Source organism: Pipistrellus kuhlii, unplaced genomic scaffold, assembly GCF_014108245.1.
Source record: "Pipistrellus kuhlii isolate mPipKuh1 unplaced genomic scaffold, mPipKuh1.p scaffold_m20_p_21, whole genome shotgun sequence".
Lineage (NCBI taxonomy): Eukaryota > Metazoa > Chordata > Mammalia > Chiroptera > Vespertilionidae > Pipistrellus > Pipistrellus kuhlii.
This window is the reverse complement of record NW_023425520.1, coordinates 4,487,568-4,506,010: the sequence shown is the minus strand read 5'-3', so window position 1 is coordinate 4,506,010 and position 18,443 is coordinate 4,487,568. Positions and strand designations below refer to the sequence as shown.

The window sequence follows — 18,443 nt, the reverse complement described above, 5'->3', positions numbered from 1 at the left end:
TCTGCATCTGTTCTCAATTCCTCCCATCCCTGCCCCGAGAGGAGGGGCGCTGTGTGTAAACAGGGAGCCGGCTGCACAGCAACCCTCCTCTGCTTTGCTCCCTCCACAGCGGCCTGGCCCCTCCAGGGCCTTTGCTCCGTGCAGGGAGCACAGACTTCCTGCTGCTCACTTCCAGCTGTGGCCGACCACCTGCACCCTGCTCCCGCTCCTGCTGGCCTGTCCCAGGTCTCCCCTACTCCACAGGCCCTCCTCATCCTCTTCTTTCCCTCTCTACCATATTCCCACTTTAAAAAAGTTTTCAAAAACATCAACTTTTATTAGTCTGCGGGATGGGTACCAAATAGGAATGGGCTGCAAGAGCCACTGGAGTGCTCAGGGGGCGGGGAAGGAGGTGGTGTTAGAGGCGCTCAGAGCAGATATCTTGGTTTATTGGGCTTATTGTACGCCAGGCCCTGGGCATCCACTCATCTCACTAACTCCAGCACCCCATGCATTCCGCTCATTGTTATTCCCATTGAGCCCATGAGAGAGCCAAGGCCCACAAGCTGCTGCCCCACTCTGGATTCCACGTAAACTAAGGTGACCAGATGTCCCACTTTTGGCGGGACAGTCCCGCTTTTTCACTAATTTGTCCCGAGTCACGAGGCGTTTTTAAAAAAAGTCCCGATTTTTTTTTTTTTGAAGAAAAAATCGGGACTTTTTTTTAAAACGCCGTGGGACAAATTGTTAAAAATCGGGACGTCTGGTCACCTTACGCCGTCACCCCTCCTCTCCCACCGGCCACCCCTTTGGACCACGCTACTCAGGGGGTCCCCACAAGCAAATCGCCAGCCAGGCAGTTGCTAGCAGGCGGCAGCCGCCCCCCCAAACTGACTCCCCGGCCCTGTCTCCCACCCCAGGCACTACCACAGCATGGAAGTGTTCACCCACTACGACCTCCTGAATCTCAACGGCACCAAGGTGGCAGAGGGCCACAAGGCCAGCTTCTGCTTGGAGGACACGGAATGTGAAGGAGGTATCTTTGTGAGGGTGCTGGAGGGGGGGCTGCGGGGGGTGGGGGTGGCCACGCCCAGGTGTGATGCTGGACTCTGGCCGCCGCTGACTCCCCACGTGACCTTCCTCTGTGGGGGCTTCCAGGCTATGCTCGGGGTTGGGGTGTGGGCAAGGCCTGGCTATAAAGGCACCAGGATCCCCCTGAGTTATGCTGATGGGCACTGGTCAGGCTCTAACCCTTGGACCAGAGACAGAGTCCCCTCCCACTCTGGCTGCCACAGCCATTCTCCCTGTGCCCCAATACCAAGTGCCCCCGCCCCACAGGCTCTTAGCCTTCAAGTTCAAGCTCAAATGAGCCCGTCTGCAGCTCCCGGACTCCCAGCTCCCCCAGGCAGAGGCAGCAGCCTGCTCACACTGCTGGGAGGCCCCCCACCGGCACTGGGCACACCTGCCATGCCGGCATGCCTGGGGCTCTTCAAGGGGAGACACGGGATTCTTCTTGGCACACCCAGTGTGTGGAGTAGTGCTCTCAATAAATGTAGCTGCCACGGATGCGCCATGAGACCACACAGTTGGGTTTTGAGCACCTACTGTGTGCCATATGAGCCGCTGGCCCGGTAAGTGTCAGACAAACCAGACCTGAGAGCCCAAATTCAAGTGCTGATTGTCCAGACAGAGATAAGATGCCCCCACATGAAGCTAAACATTAACTGTCAGGACTTTTCCCGACAAGCGTGTGCTTCATTCCCAGGCCAGTGGTTCCTCCGAAAGGCCGGGGTAAGAAAATTGGGTAAGCCTTACCAGTGGTCGGCAAACTCATTAGTCAACAGAGCCAAATATCAACAGTACAATGATTGAAATTTCTTTTGAGAGCCGAAAATCGACTTCTGCGCATGGGCCACGAAGTTTCAATGTGCCCACACGTGGTATTTTGTGGAAGAGCCTCACTCAAGGGGCCAAAGAGCCACATGTGGCTCACGAGCCTCGGTTTGCTGACCACTGGTAAGGGGTTCTATTGGAAGGAGAGAGGATCAGATACCACACAATGGGGTGGCATGCTGAGCCCTGATGAAGCTGAGGGTAGGGTCTGGGGGTGTCACGCACCCAGCAGGGCTGTTTGGGGTCCTGAGGGGGTGTGGGGGGAAGGCTGCACAGAGGGCGGAGGCACCACGTGTGCATGGTGACTGGGGTTCCCTCGGCACCTGCCTGCAGACATCCAGAAGAATTACGAGTGTGCCAACTTTGGCGAGCAGGGCATCACCATGGGCTGCTGGGACGTGTACCGCCATGACATCGACTGCCAGTGGGTGGACATCACCGACGTGCCGCCTGGAGAGTACCTGTTTCAGGTGAGGGCGTAGGAAGGCGCCTGGGCCCCTGCTGAGGGAAGGAACGGTCTTTTTTTCCCAGGGAGGGGAAGGCAGCCTCCTTTCCGCCGGCGCCCAAACAAAACATATACGCATGGCGGCCAGGCTGGCGGAAGTGCAGGCGTCCTGCGCCCAGCGGCCTGTGCGCTCCGTCTGGGACCCTGAGTATGTGAGGCGGGCAGACTGCGGCAGGGCGGGGGACGGGGAGGTGGACTGCAGACCTGAGACAGCCGCACTCAATTCACTTAACATCTGGTGCTTTCAAAGGAACATGCATCTGCAGCCAGATGTGGTCCTCAGGCCGGGAATCTATCCCAGCGGCCCCGGGTGCTCCCTTTGGGGCTGCACTCTCACCTCCTCGGGCTTCTCCCGGCGTCCTCCCCCCGCCTGGGTCTGGGCTGTCCAGGCTGAAAGCAGTCACAGAAAAAGGCTGTTGTGACGGGAGCGTGCCTGGCACTAGAGACAACCTGTCCAGTGACTGTGGGCACTTGCCAGGGCTGCCAGGTACTCAGTCTGTGGGGGAAGGCCAGCCCTAGGGAGGAACCAAGGATGTTAGCTCCTCCCCCTAACCCCTCTATGCCCCCACCACCTTCCTGCAAATGGCTTTTATGCTCCAGCCAGGGCCCTGCCTGGTGGGGAGACAAGCCCCTCCCGGGTCTCCCCTCCCGGTGCACAGGTGCACTTGTGCCTGCACAGGCTTCCCACACCCTCTCATTCCCCCCACCCGTCGTGCTTTCCAGCTTGCCCCACGGGTGCCAAAGTAGGTTACCAGAAATGTGTCATTGTGCCTGGAAAGTTTTCCCCGGGGGGCACTCCGCCAGCTCACGGCCTGGCCCACAGTCCCCGCCCAGTGGCAGCCCTGGGATGAACCAACACCTGCAGAAAAGGAACCACAGAGTAAGAGCCTCCCTGGGCAATTCCAGAGGCCAGAAATCAGACAGCCTAGCCCTTTTCCGCCCACAAGCCCAAACCGCAGACTTGGAGGGGCCCCGCCAAAGGCGGAGCTCGGAGTCTCCAAAGCCCGACCTCTGTGTCTGCACGTACGTATGCCGCGGAGGGCGGCTCGCGTTTGAGGTCTGCTGTCACTCTGCTGGGCCAGTGCATGTCACCGCTGTGCACTCTGTCCTGACAAGTGCCCTCTGTAATGACTGGCCAGTGGAGACCGACGGCAGGCGCTGTCTCCACTGGGCCAGTCTGTAGAGATATTCATCAGATGGCCAGGCACACCCAGCTCACATCTTACTCTATATTCTGCGTTCTCGACCCCTGAACTATACATCCACAAATGAATGCCCTGTGGGCACATTAACGCCTGTGATGAATGGAGAAGTGTATTTCCCTCGGCGTGGACATGAAGCTTCAGTAGTGTAGCCCTCCCCATTCCCACGTGTATCCCCATGCAGACACCAGAATCGCTGCATGTGGCAGGTTGGGGGTGGGGGTGGGGATGGGGGCAGGCAGGCCTGAGGCCAAGGTGGCTCCCTGGGTGACGAGGTTCTGGCTGCCTTCTCACCCCTCCTGGGTTCACAGCAGGTCTTTTATCTAATAAACTACAGCCCCGTCCCTCAGGCCCTTTCCAGGTTTGGGACCGTAGAGTGTGAATCCAATGGGCTGGTGGAGACCACACACTTCAGTCCCCACTCCCCACCCCAAGGGGGTCAAGCTGACCCCGGTGGCCCCAGAGATGAGCCCGTGCCGTACCTGCTGCCCTCATGGCTGCGCTGTGGGGTGGGCTCCCTGGGGCGCAGCTATCTGTGGGCGAGGAGCTGCACAGGCCTCAGTGGGCGGGGTTTGTGTGCCCCGTGCTGTGAGCCACGGCACCTCCGGGAGGCCCAGCCAGCCTGCTAAAGGGTCATTCACGCCCAAGCCCTCCTGGACGGAAGGGTCTTTAGGCCCCAAACCTAGAAACTGTTCCTTAACTTAGATGCCACTTTCCCATCGCCACAGACCCAGGGCAGCACTGTCCCCTCAGCACTGGGCGAGGCAGGGCCCTCAAGGGAAAACCTGTCATTTGTCCCCCGTACCTCACCCCCCTCACCTCCAGCCCGGTGCAGCTCTGTTCCGTTTTCCCCTCCCTCCTCCCTTTCTCCTCTGGGCTCCCCTCTCCATCTCCCCTTCCTGTCCCTTCTCTGTCCCTCACAGAAGCCCTCTTCCCTTGAGGCTATGCCCTTTAGCTGGGGAGACCCACAGAAGGGGTGCTAGGGGGTCCAGTCTCCACCACAGCCCAGGCCCTTGGGCTGGCCGAGCAGGGAGGGCTCAGGGATGGCCTAGAGCCGTGGTCAGCAAACCGTGGCTCTTTGGCCCCTGAGTGTGGCTCTTCCACAAAATACCACGGCCTGGGCGAGTCTATTTAAAAGAAGTGGCATTAGAAGAAGTTTTTAAAAAACCTGGCCCTCAAAAGAAATTTCAGTCGTCGTACTGTTGATATTTGGCTTTGTGGACTAAGGAGTTTGCCGACCACTGGCCTAGAGCAACACCAAAGCCCAGACAGCAGGAGGGACAGATGGGTGACACCACCACCGGCCATGCCCGGTCTCCAGTGCACAGGGCGGCCCTTCTCCCACCTCCCACGGCACCTGTCCTTGCCCCTCCCTGTCTCTGCACGCCCTGCCCCCTTCTGTTCCTCTATAGCCTGCTCTGTGCCCGCCCCAAGCCCCCACTCCTGCCTCTCCCTCGCTCAGGCCCCCCAGGGCACCAAGAGAGGGAGACCCCGTCGGAAGGCTGCTTTAGGCGGGCTGTGTGAGTCACACTGAGGGGCAGGGGCATTCACGCCTCCAGGACTTGCCCGCTGCCTGCCTGGCCTGCTCTGGCCAGCCCTGCGCTGGCTCCCCAGTGCCGCCACACTCCCTCTCCCAAGGCCAGCGGCTCTGGAGGCAGCGCCGGCCTCGGCAGGGCCCTGGGCGGGGGGGCGGGAGGCTGAGGCAGGACCAACTCTCCCCCAGGTTGTCATTAACCCCAACTACGAGGTGGCCGAGTCTGACTACACCAACAACATCATGAAGTGCAGGACCCGCTACGACGGCCACCGCATCTGGATGTACAACTGCCACATAGGTGAGGCCCCTGGACAGCCCCACCCCACCCTGGGGGGGACCCCCAGGCCTGCTGGCTCCCCCCACCCAGCTTCCCATGGCACAGGCAAGAGCACCCCTGCTTCGACAAGGAGCCAGAGCAGCTCCCTCCTCTGGGTGTAGCCAGCCTCCCCCTCCACGCAGGGACACACGGAGGGCCTGGCTGCCGGTTGGGCTTCACACCGGCCTGGCCAAGGGGGCGGCGACCCCACAGCTATTTAGGGGCGGGCGCTGAGGCCACACCTCATCATGCATGGCCCTCAAACATGTGGGCGTTAGCACATGTTTGTGGCTCTGTGCATCATTTTCTTGCCCGGAACTACCCTGTTTCCCCGAAAATAAGACAGTGTCTTATATTAATTTTTGCTCCCAAAGATGCGCTAGGTCTTATTTTCAGGGGATGTCTTATTTTTCCATGAAGAAGAATACGGTACACGTTTATTGTTAAATGAAAATAAAGGAAATTTATTACTTGTATGCGGTACAGTAGTACGGTAGTTGTCAACACAAACCAGACAAACTGTGAATCCTACAGTATCAAGAATTTACTCATTTATTCAATGACAATCATATCATCTTCTGGAACGTCATCATAACAATCCAATTCCTGAATTTCCTGGTGGATTTCTTGTGACTCCATTTCTTTCAGAATCAGTGGACCAAATCTCTCATGTTTAGCCTAGGTGGGGGGGGGGGGCTTATTTTCAGGGGGATGCCTTATATTTCACTCAGAAGGAAACCTGTAAGTAGGTCTTCTTTTAGGAGGATGTCTTATTTTCGGGGAAACGTGGTAAAAACTGGTGAACCAACGTGGCCTTCGTCGCCACAAAAGACACCTCCCTCGCGTTACACAGCCTGGGGCACGGGAGGGAGGCCGAGCATCTGCTGAAGTGGTGGTCCTCGCGCGTGGTGAGGGCAGCCGGAGCCCACAGCGGCCGTCCACCCCTTCGCTCCACTCCCAGAGCACCTGGCGCTGCCTGGTCCTGCGTGCTGCCCGGTGCTGGCACGGAGAGGTGCCCGGCAGGCCCCCGGGTGGAGGGTGGTGGCTCCACGGCCAGGTCTGCGCGTCTGATTTGCTATAAACTCTGTCTCTCTGATGCCCACCCCTCAGGTGGTTCCTTCAGCGAAGAGACGGAAAAAAAGTTTGAACACTTCAGCGGACTCATAAATAACCAGCTCTCCACGCGGTAAGGCCGCTGTGGGCCACTCCCGCCTGCGGGCTGCAGCTCCTCTTCCCGCTGCCGTCTGCCCAGTGGATGCCACCCTCCCCTCGCCCGCCCGCCTGCCGTCTAGACACTGCGGCCACGGCCACGGCCACGGCCACGCTCAGGAGGAAGGGGTGCTCCAGAGTGAGCTTGTCCGCAGGCCGTGGGGGCAGCGCACCAGCCATCCTGTCCGGGACGCCCGGCCGTCATCGCGTCCCACCCAAACCACAGCCCCCCGAGCCTGACACCACCCTGCCCAGCTGACCACTGATAACCTAGGGCCGTCCCTCCTCAGGTGCCACTTGGGCGACGCCAGCTTACAACCTGAGGGGTCAGGCTGGCTCGTTTCTCCTCCTCGTAGGTGGCTGCCAGCCAACTTGAATGTCTAGCGCTCTCTTCCAGCTACACCGCCTCCCCTCCCCTCCTCCTGTCCACGTATAGAATAAGCTGCCACGTGTCCTCTGAGAGGTGAGCTCAGAGTCGGTGCTTCTCCCCACACCCCCCTGCCCCCTGTTACCAAGACATCATCATCATCATATTCTATTTCCGTGGACTTTGAAACACAAAGTAGTGGTATTTAATGCTGGCGATCTAGGCCTTTGAAAATACAGCTCAAAGGAAAACCCGCCCCCGTGTGGCTCCCGTTTGTCGCCGCGAGGCTGTGGGTCACTGTTAACGGTGCTATGACCAGGGTCCCGGGTGACGAGGACGCCCCCCGAACGCCGTGTCATCACGGACACTTACACATACTTGAAACTTGGAATAAAGCGTTGACGACGTGCGTCTGTGTTTCATTTGGCCCGCGCCCCGCCCCCGAGCAGCAGAGCTCCTGTCCAGCCAGACGGGCCCACTCCTGCAGAGCTGGGGTCCGCTGTGGCTGCAGGGGTCCCCCTTCCACACACCCCCAAAGAGCAGCGCCAGCCCCTTGAGAGCGGCCTAAGGAGGTCGCAAAAATGAGTCACAACCTCTCTTGAGCTCTGGTTTTTTTGCCCACATTTGTCAGGGGGCATGCAGTTGTGAAGGACCAGAAGGGACATCTAGCCTGGATTCAGGTTCCATCTAAACCAGAAAACTGAGTGCTCGGGGCCTGTCCCCACAAAAATGTCCCTGCGTCTGCCCTTGTGGGGGAGGCACATGCGGTGGCCACTTCACAGAGTCCACCACTGGGCCTTGTTCACGTTGGTTTCTGCAAGGAGCCCTTGGAGAGCCGTACGGTACGGACAGGAAACACGGGGGCCAGTCCAGGGGGGGCCAGCAGCACTGCCAACAGCCACAGCCATAGCCACCCTCACTCCCCCAAGCAGATTAGGACACCCAGCTCACGAGGGGACACCGCACAGGTGTCACACAACGCCTGCAACCAGCTCCCCAAGCTGGGCAGGTTTTGCACGGAGATGCCCCCAGGCCCAGCAGAGCCACTCCTGGCAGTCTTGTGAGTGACCAGTTTCCAGAACCCTCAGGTCTACAATGGGAGGCAAACAGCACCCTCTAGTGTCCCACGGCAGACCGCATTTTGAAGCCATCACAACTTTTTCTTCTCACTCTGAGGGTATTTGTCCCACGAAGAGTGGAAGGGAAGGGGAAAGAAACATCAATGTAAGAGAGAAGCATTGACTGGTTGCCTCCCACATGCTCTCCGGCCAGGCCAGCGATGGAACCTGCAACCCGGGCAGGTGCCCTTGACCAGGAATCAGCCCATGACCTTTCAGCATGCAGACTGACGGTCTAACCATTGAGCCACACCAGCCAGGGCAGTTTATGAGAACTTAAATGTTTATTTTTTCTCAACTTCTGGAAGCAGACCGAGTTGAAGCCCACCCCGCCGGGAGCTCGGGGCTGCTCTGTGAAGGCTTGTGGTGTTGAGGTGCCGGCTCGTCACGGGGTGTCGCTCCAGGCTGGCCGGGCCTCTCAGGGCCTCGGGGAGGTAGGAGACTCAACAGCGGGCCGCTCTTTCTTGCTGTGTTGAAGCCCCAGGGCCCGGGCCACCAGCCTCCGGGCCACTGCTGTGCTTGTCTGCGGTCTCTCCTTCGCCAGGCGCAGGAGCTCTGAAAGGAAACCCCGTGGGGCGGGGACTCGAATCCAAGACCAGGCCACCTCTCCTCCCAGCGACGGCAGCCTCCAGGACCAGTGTGCCCGCAGCCTGGCCAGAGGCAGTGAGGGGCCCGCCTCGGGCTGCCGGGTCCTGACCTAACCCTGCCACCTCTGTGCCCTGCCCGTGTCTCCCCCGGCACAGCCCCCTCCCTGCTCTGTAGGGCCGTTCGGGAGGGAAGTCACGTCAGGGTGGGACACCTAGAGCTCCTGGACAGACGGGGCATTTACTGACGCCCAGAAGCACGGGGCAAAGGCCACCGACCCACAGGGTGGTTGGCGTCACTTATTTGGCCCCTTTTGTATGCCTCTCCCCTCCTGGCAGGTCTGCCAGGCTCTTTTACCTCCAGCATACTCTGTATGATCTGCTTATCTTACAGAGAGAGAAACCAACTCGCACACATTCAGTGGCTCACCCAAGGTCAGCTTAAATAAGTGACGAAGCCAGGATCACACGCAGGGCGGACTGTTTACCCCCCTGCTCGGCATGGTTCCCACGGACGTGCGGGAAAGACCCAGCTTCTCCCTGAGCGGGTGTGAGCAGGAGGGCCAGCCCCGAACAGGGCAGCTGGCAGGTGCCTGCGGGCGTCCCAGCACCCGGGGGTGGGAGCAGCACCCATGGCCATTGGGCTCAGGGGTCCTAACGCGGAGAGCTGGGCGGGGGGCTGACGGACACGCACAGCCTCCCAGGGGGGACGGCCGCTCCCTTACTTGGCCTCTGCAGGGCCTTCAGCTTGGACTGCTTGCTTCCCTGCGTGAGGGGCCGGATCCTGAGCCCTGAGAACTCCTTGGTCAGGGCTTCAGCGGCTGTGGAAAGAAAACATCTGGGCATCCTCTCTTCCTGGAAAGGCCCCCTCGGGGCCCAGGAGCACACATACCGCCCAAGACAAATGCGGCCACTCCATGCACCATTCAAAGCCCAGGGACAGGGCTGCCCGGAGGCCACTGTGCCAGCTGCCCACCGGCCCCCGCCCCACACGCCCTCATGGCCCCTGGTGCTCTCAGGGGGAAAGCCTGCGAGCCCAGCTTCCACCCTCCGCCCTGCGCTGCTTTAGACCTAAAAAAACAGCACTTCCGACACGCGAAGCCCCGAGGGCTTGGCCTATGGCACGTGCTCAGCGTGGCCTGCACCCAAAGCCTCTGGTGGGAGGGCACTGACGTGAACAGGAAAGGCTGTGACCGCCTGGCCCGGAGCCACCCGGCTCCCCGGACTTCCGCACCAGGGCTGAGATGGGCTGCCACCTGGACACGGGCGTCTGCACCAGGAAGACCAGGGCCCTCCCCTGTCAGTGACAAAAAGGGCCGAGCCCACGCGAAGCCACCTACCTGAGGCCAGGCAGGGAAAGACTCCGAGAGCATGCGTGTCGTCCACCCAATGAATCTTGAACTCCTTCTCTCTGAGACGGGGAAGAGAGATTATGAAAGCAGAGGGCAAAACCCTTTCTGCTAAAGGAAGTCCCCTCCCTCCTCCCATCCACAAACACTGTGAGCCCAAGACAAGTTTCATCTCCTCGGGGAAGGAGACAGTCATTCCCTGCAGACCTTCCCTGAAGACCATGTGGTTGGCTTCCGCAAGACAAACCACCCGCTGGTCGGGTGGATCCCTACAGGAGTCTGGCAAAGCCAGGACTGAGAGAACTCAGAGACCAACACCAAGGTGATGAGGCTCCTACTGGCGATGGCACAGCCCCCCAGGGTGTGGGTCTGAGGCTGCAGACAAAAGGGTTGTGTGGTAGAGACAAGGAACAGGGTCTAAAATACCCATGTTTGCGTTACTGCCTCTGGATCAACTTCTCCCCGTCTCAGGCAAGCAGCACTGAGCCTGCGGCCACACAGCAGCTCCCGCCCCAATGCCTCTGCGGCCAAGGCTACGCTGCCTGGGGAAGTCACAGGGACCCCAGGTTGGCCATGGGAAAAAAGGGCTTTTTATTTATTCATTTACTTATTTTTGTTAATCCTCACCCGAGGATATTTTTCCATTGATTTTTTGAGGAGAGTAGAAGAAAGAGGGAAAAGACAAGAGAAACACCGATCTGAGAGAAACACCTCCATTGGTTGCCTCCAAGCGGGGAGAAGCCTACAGCCAAGGCACACATCCTAAACTGGAATTGAACCTGGGACCCTTTGGTCCGCAGGCTCTATCCACTGAGACAAACCTGCTCTATCCACTAGGACAGTGTTTCCCAAACTTTTGACATATATGTACCCCTTCTATAATTTTTGTCACGCTGAGTACCCCTCGTACTCATGAGAACATAGAATTAGGCGCAGCTAAGCACGGTGCAGTGCATATCCCCACCAAACTCCGGTGCAACGCGTTCCCCCACCAAACTCTTCCCGTACCCCTGGGGGGACGCGTACCACACTTTGGGAAACACTGCACTAGGACTCCGTTGACTTTTAGAGAGTGGAAGGGAGGGGGAGAGACAGAGAGAGAGAAACACCCATGTTTGGCTCTCATCCATTGGTTGACTCGAGCATGCACCCCGAACAGGGCTGGGGATGGAGCCTGCAACCGAGGTACGTGCCCTTCACTGGAATCGAACCCAGGATCCTTTAGTTCGGGGGCCTATGCTCTTTCGGCTGTGCCACACCAGCTAGGGCAGGAAAGGGATTTTTAAAAGCATATGTAGGAAAAGAGAAAGGGACTAGAGAATGGAAAATGAGCATTTAAAAAAAAAAAAAAAGAAAGAAAGAAAGAAGAAAAGACTGGCATTGGAGTTAAGGAATTTGGGGAAACAAGAGAAGTCTCTGAGTATATCCCTTCGGCTCCCATTTCCACCCCGGTTCTTCCCAACTCGGTTCCCGCACGGAGATGGCCCTCATGGGGCGGGGGTAGGCTGCACTGCCTGCGTCCTGCAGTGGGGCTCTGGGCCTGGCAGGCATGTGGCATGTAAGGGTGCTACATGTGCCAGTAGGACCAGCTCTAGGGCCTCTGGAAGGCGCCTACAACCAAAAACCGCTCTCCTCTTCCCCCACACGGCCAGGAGGCCCAACTGCCCAGAAGTATGGAGCCCACAACACTGGCATCTCCGTCCTGCCTTTCTTTCTCGGTGGCTGGGCACCGGGAGAGGGGCCCAACAACAAAGGCCTGTCCTAGCTCCTCTCTAGAGGGAGCACCCCGCCTCCCCGGCCTGCCCGGAGCCCGGCCTGTACTCACTGGAACTCGGAAAATGCTGCCAGCAGGTCCTCGGTCTTGAGTGCCGAGTCGAAGTCGTAGATCTCCACCACGTGGGCAAAGTCCTGCTCTCCAGGCAGCTCCTCCGCGAAGGAGGACGTGTCCACGTGGACCTTCTCCACCTGGACCTCCTTCTGGGTCAGGTTGTCCGTTATCTGGGTGAGATCAGGCCTGTCAGCACAGGCCCCACACAACTGCCTGCAAACCCACAGAGTCCTGCCGGCTTCTGGGCGGGCAGGAGGGGAGGGGGAAGAGTTAGGGTGGCTTCCCGTGGGAGCCACACCTGCCAGGAGCCTAGGAAAGGCAGCGTATTGGAGCGGAAGATGGAGAAGGTATTGGGGGAGGGAACTTGCTTTTATGAAGTCCCTGTCGCCCACACGTTATGCTTCATGGAATCCTGAAAGCTCTATTCTGTCTGTCTGCTACCAGAGGGGACACTGCAAGTCAGGGAATTAAGTAATTCTGCCCAAAGATGCACAGCCAGTAGAGACAGGGCTGGGCAAGACCGGGATCTTTCCTTCCCTCCTGAATGACGTGATATTAAGCAAGACTTTCTGGCCTCCATGCTTCACCTCTAAAATAGCAATAAAGCACACCTGCCATCGGAACACCACAGCCAGTCTCAGGGAGACACTGTTCCAAGCAAACAAGTTTTGTAAGACAAGGCTTCAGGCGGAAGAAAAAAAAAAATCACGGCCAACATCTGCGGTCTTTAATTTTCATGACCAACATCCGCAGTTCCTTACAAAGCAAGTCCACATACCTCCTACCTGCTACCTTGTGAAGGAGGTATTATCACCCGCTTTTCAGATGAGGAAACTGAAACTCAGCAAAGCAAAAGGACTTGCCTGTAGTCAAACAGCTCCTAGGTGGTTGAGCTGGGGCCCAAATCCATACCCCTGACCCAATATGCATGTGCCTCCTCCCTCCTGACGCCTCTGGGCCAAAGCCCCATGCTTTACCTCTACGTCTCCTCAGGGACCCTGTCACCCAACACACGGCCTTTCTCAGCCAGCCTGGGCACCGCCCGCCCGTCCATAACCCTTGGTCCCAGCCACCCAGGACTGCACCCACCTCACTTCCGCCCTCCCTTTTCCGGCCTTAAGAGCTCATCACCTCCCGCAGCAGCGCGCTGTAATCTTCCGCGGAGAAGCCGCCAGGCCCCTCAACTTCCATCTCTGCCTCTTCCTCCTCTGCTGCCACGCTCTTCCCCGGCTCGCTCCCATTCCCCTCTTCCAGGTCCAGCTGCGCCCGGGACAGAAGCTGGGCGGCCTTCTCCAGGCTGTCCCCCGTCCCCGAGAGGCTCCCAGGCCCCGCGGGCTCCGTGCCCCCTGGCTCCTGCGGCTGCTCCTTCTCGCACGGCGGGCCGGGGCCCTGCAGGTCCTCTGTCGTCTGAGTGATCGACACGGGGGGTTCCTGAGCGGAGCTGGGGTCCCCGGCACCAACATCCCCAGGCTCTTCCAGGAGTCCGCCGGCGGGAACGCCATCCTCGGGCCCCGGGGTCAGGGTCGGCGCCCGTTCTCCCGGCCTGCGCAGCACCCGGGGCACGTACAGAGCCTGGTCCGGCTTGCGTCCTCGATGCCCCCGCCCCCCACCTGCCCGCGCCCCTCGGTGGCCGGCAGCCGGACCCTGGTTTGAGGGGGTCCAAGGCCCTCGGGACTTGCAAGGGTGGGAGGCAGGAGGGCGGCGGGGGCCGGAGAGTCCATCTGAACTGGGTAACCTGAAGCAGGAACAGAAGGTGGTCAGAGCATGTCTGGGCCCCGAGGAAAATGAGCTTCCGGAGCGACCTGCCGTTCAGGCCTGAGGCTCTCACGTCAGCATTAGGCAGAACCCTCCACCAAACCACCCGAGAATGCCTCAGGAAGGCACCTGGCGGAGGCTGCACGCCATCTCTGCAGTAGCCCCAGCAGCCAAGCGCTCCCTCCAGTGTTTGAACTGCACCCATTAGAGATGGCCGAGCCTTCCATTAGGTGCCAGGTAAATACCGGGTGGCATTAGGAAAACATTAAAAATGGTTCGATCCCAGCTTCTGGCAAACCACCCCCCTCCCGAAAGAAAAGAAAATAAGAAAAGAAAAGAAAAGAAAAGAAAAGAAAAGAAAAGAAAAGAAAAGAAAAGAAAGAAAAGAAAAGAAAAGAAAAGAAAGAGAAAGAGAGAGAGAGAGAGAGAGAGAGAGAGAGAGAGAGAAAGAAAGAAAAGAAAAGAAAAGAAAGAAAAGAAAGAAAGAAAGAAAAGAAAGAAAAGAAAGAAAGAAAGAAAGGAGGGGAGGGGAGGGGAGGGGAGGGGAGGGGAAAGGAAAGGAAAGCAAAGCAAAGCAAACACTGGGCTCCTAGTCATTACAAGATCCTAAGAAATGCACACGGACACAGAGATGAGTGAAGGCTCAGATGTGCTTCTCACATTCATTCCATGGCCTCAGGGCACACGCTCCGAGTCCTGTGCAGACACCCTCACTGCTTAAACTGTGTTCTCTCTCTCTCTCTCTCTCTCTCTCTCTCTCTCTCTCTCTCTCTCTCTCTGCCCAACACGTATAGGTGAACTTGCTAAATTATGGTCGGCAAACTCCTTAGTCAACAGAGCCAAATATCAACAGTACAACGATTGACATTTCTCTTGAGAGCCTAACACCGACGTCTGCGCATGGGCCACGAAGTTTCCGTGGCACTGTATGTGTGCGCCCGTAGGTGGTATTTTGTGGAAGAGCCACACTCAAAGGGCCGCAGTTTGCCGACCGCTGTGCTAAGTGACCTCCACAAACAATGCACATCTACTAATCCACTACCGAAGCAGGCACCGCTGACTGTAAGCAACAGAGGCTGAGGGGAGAGGCAGCAGCGGGGGGCTTCTTCCCCAATTTCCTGACCAGCCGCCCCCCCCCCCGCCCCCCTCCACTTGCACTCCCTCCTCCCAGAGGCTGATCAGATCACTCGCCTGCCCAACCCCACAAGGAACTACGGGGCCTCGAAGGGAGGGTGACACACACCTGACGTCCAGGTGACAGATGACCGTCCTCCTCTTCCAGCCTTCCCCCACAGAGAAGCTGCTCAGGAGATCGAAATTCTCCGCCGTCCTGTGGATCAGGTACCGCAGGCGACTGGAGAGTGGGGGGAAGAGAAGCACCCTGGGGAGGGGCAGAGGGGTGCTGAGCGGGGGCTCCAGGCGCAGCCTCTGGGGCCTGACCCCCTCCTCCCCAGACGCCCTCCTGGCCTCACATCAGGCTGCCTCTGCCCCTTTGCGCCTCAAGCTGACTGCAAAGGACCTGGGCATAGAGCTTGTCACAGGGAGTGACTGTCCTGTCCCCATTCCTGTGCTGGGCCCCTTCTTCAGTCTCCAGGGAATGCTCAGAATTACAAATGAAAACTGTACGTGGGAGAGACCAGCGTGCAGACCGGAAAACCTAAAGGCCAAGGTCAAAGGCGACTGCAGGCCCGTTACTCTGGACGCACCACACCCCGGGGGAAGGGGCGAGGGGTGCCCGCTTACTTGGACAGCTGCTTCTGCAACAGGAAGCGGTCCAGCTCCTCCTGGACGCGGAGCACGAAGTCATTCTCGGTCGGGGAGAGGAAGACGCCATCCAAGCAGAGGAGGGCCAGGATGGTGGGTGGGAGAGCCTGTGGGGCAGAGGGGCCGGGGCGGGATCAGAGCACAGACCCAGCCCCTCCAGCCCCGCAGTGTCGGCGCCGCAAGGGACTCGGGGGCATCACGGCCAGGTATCTCCTCCGACAAGAGAGAAGCGGGCTCCGAGGTGGGAAAGGAGCGTGTCCCGGTCCCCCGGCCCCACAGCGGCGGGGCTCGGGAGGGGTCCCCGCCCGTGCACGCTGCCCCGCCCCCCGCACGCGAGCCCGATGCTGCGGGCCTTTGTGCCCAAGCTGCGCGCGCCCGCCCCGGGCTCCTGGCCCCAGGGCCGGGCCGCCTCCAGGCTGCCGGGGGGCGCGGTCGGCCCTCCCCTGCCCGGAGCCAGGAGCCCCGGGAGCGCACCCGCCCCGGCCTCCGCCCGCCGCACTCACCGCAGCCCTCCCCGCAGCCGCGCTGCTCCCAACCGCCGGTCCGAGGAGCCCCAGACGCCTGCGCGCCCCTTCGCGCCGGCAGCAGCCTGGGCCTCGGCGGAGGCGCAGCGCCTCTGTGCGGCCCGGGGGTGGCATTGCAGAGGGCGTGTAATTGATAATTTTTTATTTTTTATTTATTTATTTTTTTTTGCCCCTGAGCGCTTGCTGTGTTCTAAATCCAGACATTTCTTTTTCTTAACACATCATGGTCAGTAAATATAATTCTATTTTGTTCTTTTTTTTAATTTTTAATTTCTTTATTGATTAAGCGGTATCGCCTATTTGTCTTTCCCCCCCTCCCCTCGTTCTCATCCCCCCTCCCCACTCATGCCTCCACCACCCACTATTGTCCTTGACCACTGGTTAGGCTCCTATGTATGCACACAAGTCCTTTGGTGGATCGCTCCCTTTGATTCCCACCCTCCCTTTGAGGTCTGGCAGTCCTGGGTCTGTTCTTGTTCATCATTTCCCCTAGATGAGTGAGATCATGTCCTACTGGAGATATACTCATAAGAACCGAAAATGAAACAAGCAATAATAGCCAACATTTCTGAGTGGCACCTATATATATAGGTCTTGCAGGTACCAGATTTTCCTGTTCTGTTTTTTCCTAACAGAGTAATAAAGAGAAAGGAAGTTTCTGGGCACCAAAAACATTTCTCTCTTATTTTTTTATTCCTTGTTATTGAATTATTGGGATGAGACTGGTAAACAAAATTATTCAGGTTTCAGGTGCAAGTCCTCATCGTCTGTGTACTGTATGGTGTGTTCACCACCTCATGTCTCCATCCATCACCATGTATTGTATCTCTCCTCCCCAACCCACCCCCATTTGCTTATTTTTTCCCTGGCCCTAGGAAAGAGACCGGAAAATATATTGCTATGAGAAATGTCCGAGATTTTACTGTCTTCGGTTTCTTCTACGGTTGCTATGGTTTCAAGGCTAACATTTAAGCTGTTAATCCATTTTTAATTTATTCTTGTGTGTGGTGTAAGAAGGTGGCCAAGTTTCACTTTTTCACACATGTCTGTCCAATTTCCCAACACCATTTCTTGAATAGACAACCTTTACCCCATTGTATGTTTTTGCCTCCTTGCCAAATATAATTTGACTATAAAGGTGTGAGTTTATTTCTAGGCTCTCTATTTTGTTCCATTGATCTATATGTCTCTTTTTTATGCCAGTACCATGATGTCTTTTATCACTGTGACCTTGCAGTGTAGTTTGATATCAGGTAGCATGATTCCTACCATTTTGTTGTTCTTTCTCAAGATTGCTGTGACTATTCAGGAATTTTTATGGTTCCATATTAATTTCTGGAATATTTGTCCTAGTTCAGTGAAATACAACCGATTTCTGGATATTTACTTTATATTCTCCTACTTTACTGAATCCGTTTATCAGTTCTAGTAAGTTTTCAGTGGAATCTTTAGGGTTTTCTATATACAGTATCGTGTCATCTGCTAATAATGATAGTTTCACTTTTTCCTTTCCAATTTGGATGATTTTTATTTCTTCTTCTTGTCTGATTGTTGTGGCTAGCACTTCCAGTACTATGTTGAATAAGAGTGGTGAAAACGGACATCCCTGTCTTATTCCCAATCTTAAGGGAAATGCTTGTAGTTTTTCCCCTTTGAGTATGATGTTGGCTGTGGGTTTATCATATATGGCCTTTATTATATTGAGTTTTGTTTCCTGTATTCCCACTTTGCCAAGAGTTGGGTTTTTGTTTTTGTTTTGTTTTTTTGTTTTTTTTAATCATAAATGGGTGCTGGGTTTTATCAAATGCCTTTTCTGCATCTATTGAAATGATCATGAGTTGTTATTTTTCATTTTGCTTATGCAATGTATCATGTTCATTGATTTGCAGATATTGTACCAACCTTGCATCCCAGGAATAAATCCCACTTGATCATGGTGTATGATCTTTTTATTGTATTGGTGGATTCTGTTTGCTAATATCTTGTTGAGGGGTTTTGCATCTATGTTTATCAGAGATATTGGCCTATAATGTGCTTTCTTTGTTGTGTCTTTATCTGGTTTTGGAATTAGGATAATGCTGGCCTCATAAAATAAGCTTGGGAGTCTTCCCTCCTCTTGAATTTTATGAAAGAGTTTGAGAAGAATAGATGTTAGTTCTTCTTTGAATGTTTGATTAAATTCACCTGTGAAGCCATCTGATCCAGGACTTTTGTTTGTTGTGATTTTTTTTTCTTTATTACCGCTTTAATTTCACTACTTGTAACCTGTCTATTCAGATTTTCTGTTTCTTTTAGATTCAGTTTTAGAAGATTGCGTATTTCTAGGAATTTATCCATTTCTTCCAGATTGTCCAATTTGTTGACATATATTCAATAGTTGTTTGTAATGTTTTCTTACAATCTTTTGTATTTCTTTGGTGTCAGTTGTTACTTCTCTTTTGTTTCTGATTTTATTTATTTGGGTCATCTCTCTCTGTTTCTTGTTGAGTCTAGTTAATGGTTTGCCAACCTTT

At 56.3% G+C, this 18,443-nt stretch overlaps 2 protein-coding genes across 3 annotated transcripts in view; one reads left to right on the top strand and one right to left on the bottom strand.

Annotated features, from left to right (window-relative positions):
- The window catches only part of LOXL2 (lysyl oxidase like 2), a 99,975-nt gene extending 92,558 nt beyond the window's left edge, over nt 1-7,417 (top strand). For both annotated transcript variants that reach the window (XM_036449904.2, XM_036449903.2), the window contains exons 11-14: nt 900-1,015; nt 2,206-2,342; nt 5,303-5,414; nt 6,543-7,417. In XM_036449904.2, coding sequence (XP_036305797.1) covers nt 900-1,015; nt 2,206-2,342; nt 5,303-5,414; nt 6,543-6,622 — 445 coding nt within the window. In that variant the 3' untranslated portion in view covers nt 6,623-7,417. The remainder of the gene's footprint in view (nt 1-899; nt 1,016-2,205; nt 2,343-5,302; nt 5,415-6,542) is intronic.
- Nucleotides 7,418-8,405: 988 nt separating this feature from the next.
- Nucleotides 8,406-16,044, bottom strand: R3HCC1 (R3H domain and coiled-coil containing 1). Its single transcript, XM_036450578.2, has 8 exons — nt 15,910-16,044; nt 15,386-15,513; nt 14,886-15,023; nt 13,019-13,622; nt 11,885-12,057; nt 10,051-10,121; nt 9,436-9,531; nt 8,406-8,681 (listed from the first exon to the last, which is right to left on the bottom strand). The coding sequence occupies exons 1-8, from the start codon at nt 16,042-16,044 to the stop codon at nt 8,545-8,547; spliced, it is 1,482 nt and encodes a 493-aa protein (XP_036306471.1). The 3' UTR covers nt 8,406-8,544.
- Between the last annotated feature and the right edge of the window lie 2,399 nt (nt 16,045-18,443).

What these genes read in the sequence shown, in the direction of transcription:
- R3HCC1 (XM_036450578.2), bottom strand. Translation starts at nt 16,044, where the DNA reads ATGCCACCCCCGGGCCGCACAGAGGCGCTGCGCCTCCGCCGAGGCCCA. An exon ending in ATCTGTCACCTGGACGTCAG is followed by an intron (nt 13,623 to 14,885) that starts GTGTGTGTCACC and finishes TTCCTGCTTCAG; the next exon opens with GTTACCCAGTTCAGATGGAC. An exon ending in GAAGGCCCTGCAGAGGCCAA is followed by an intron (nt 8,682 to 9,435) that starts GTAAGGGAGCGG and finishes GTTTCCTTTCAG; the next exon opens with AGCTCCTGCGCCTGGCGAAG.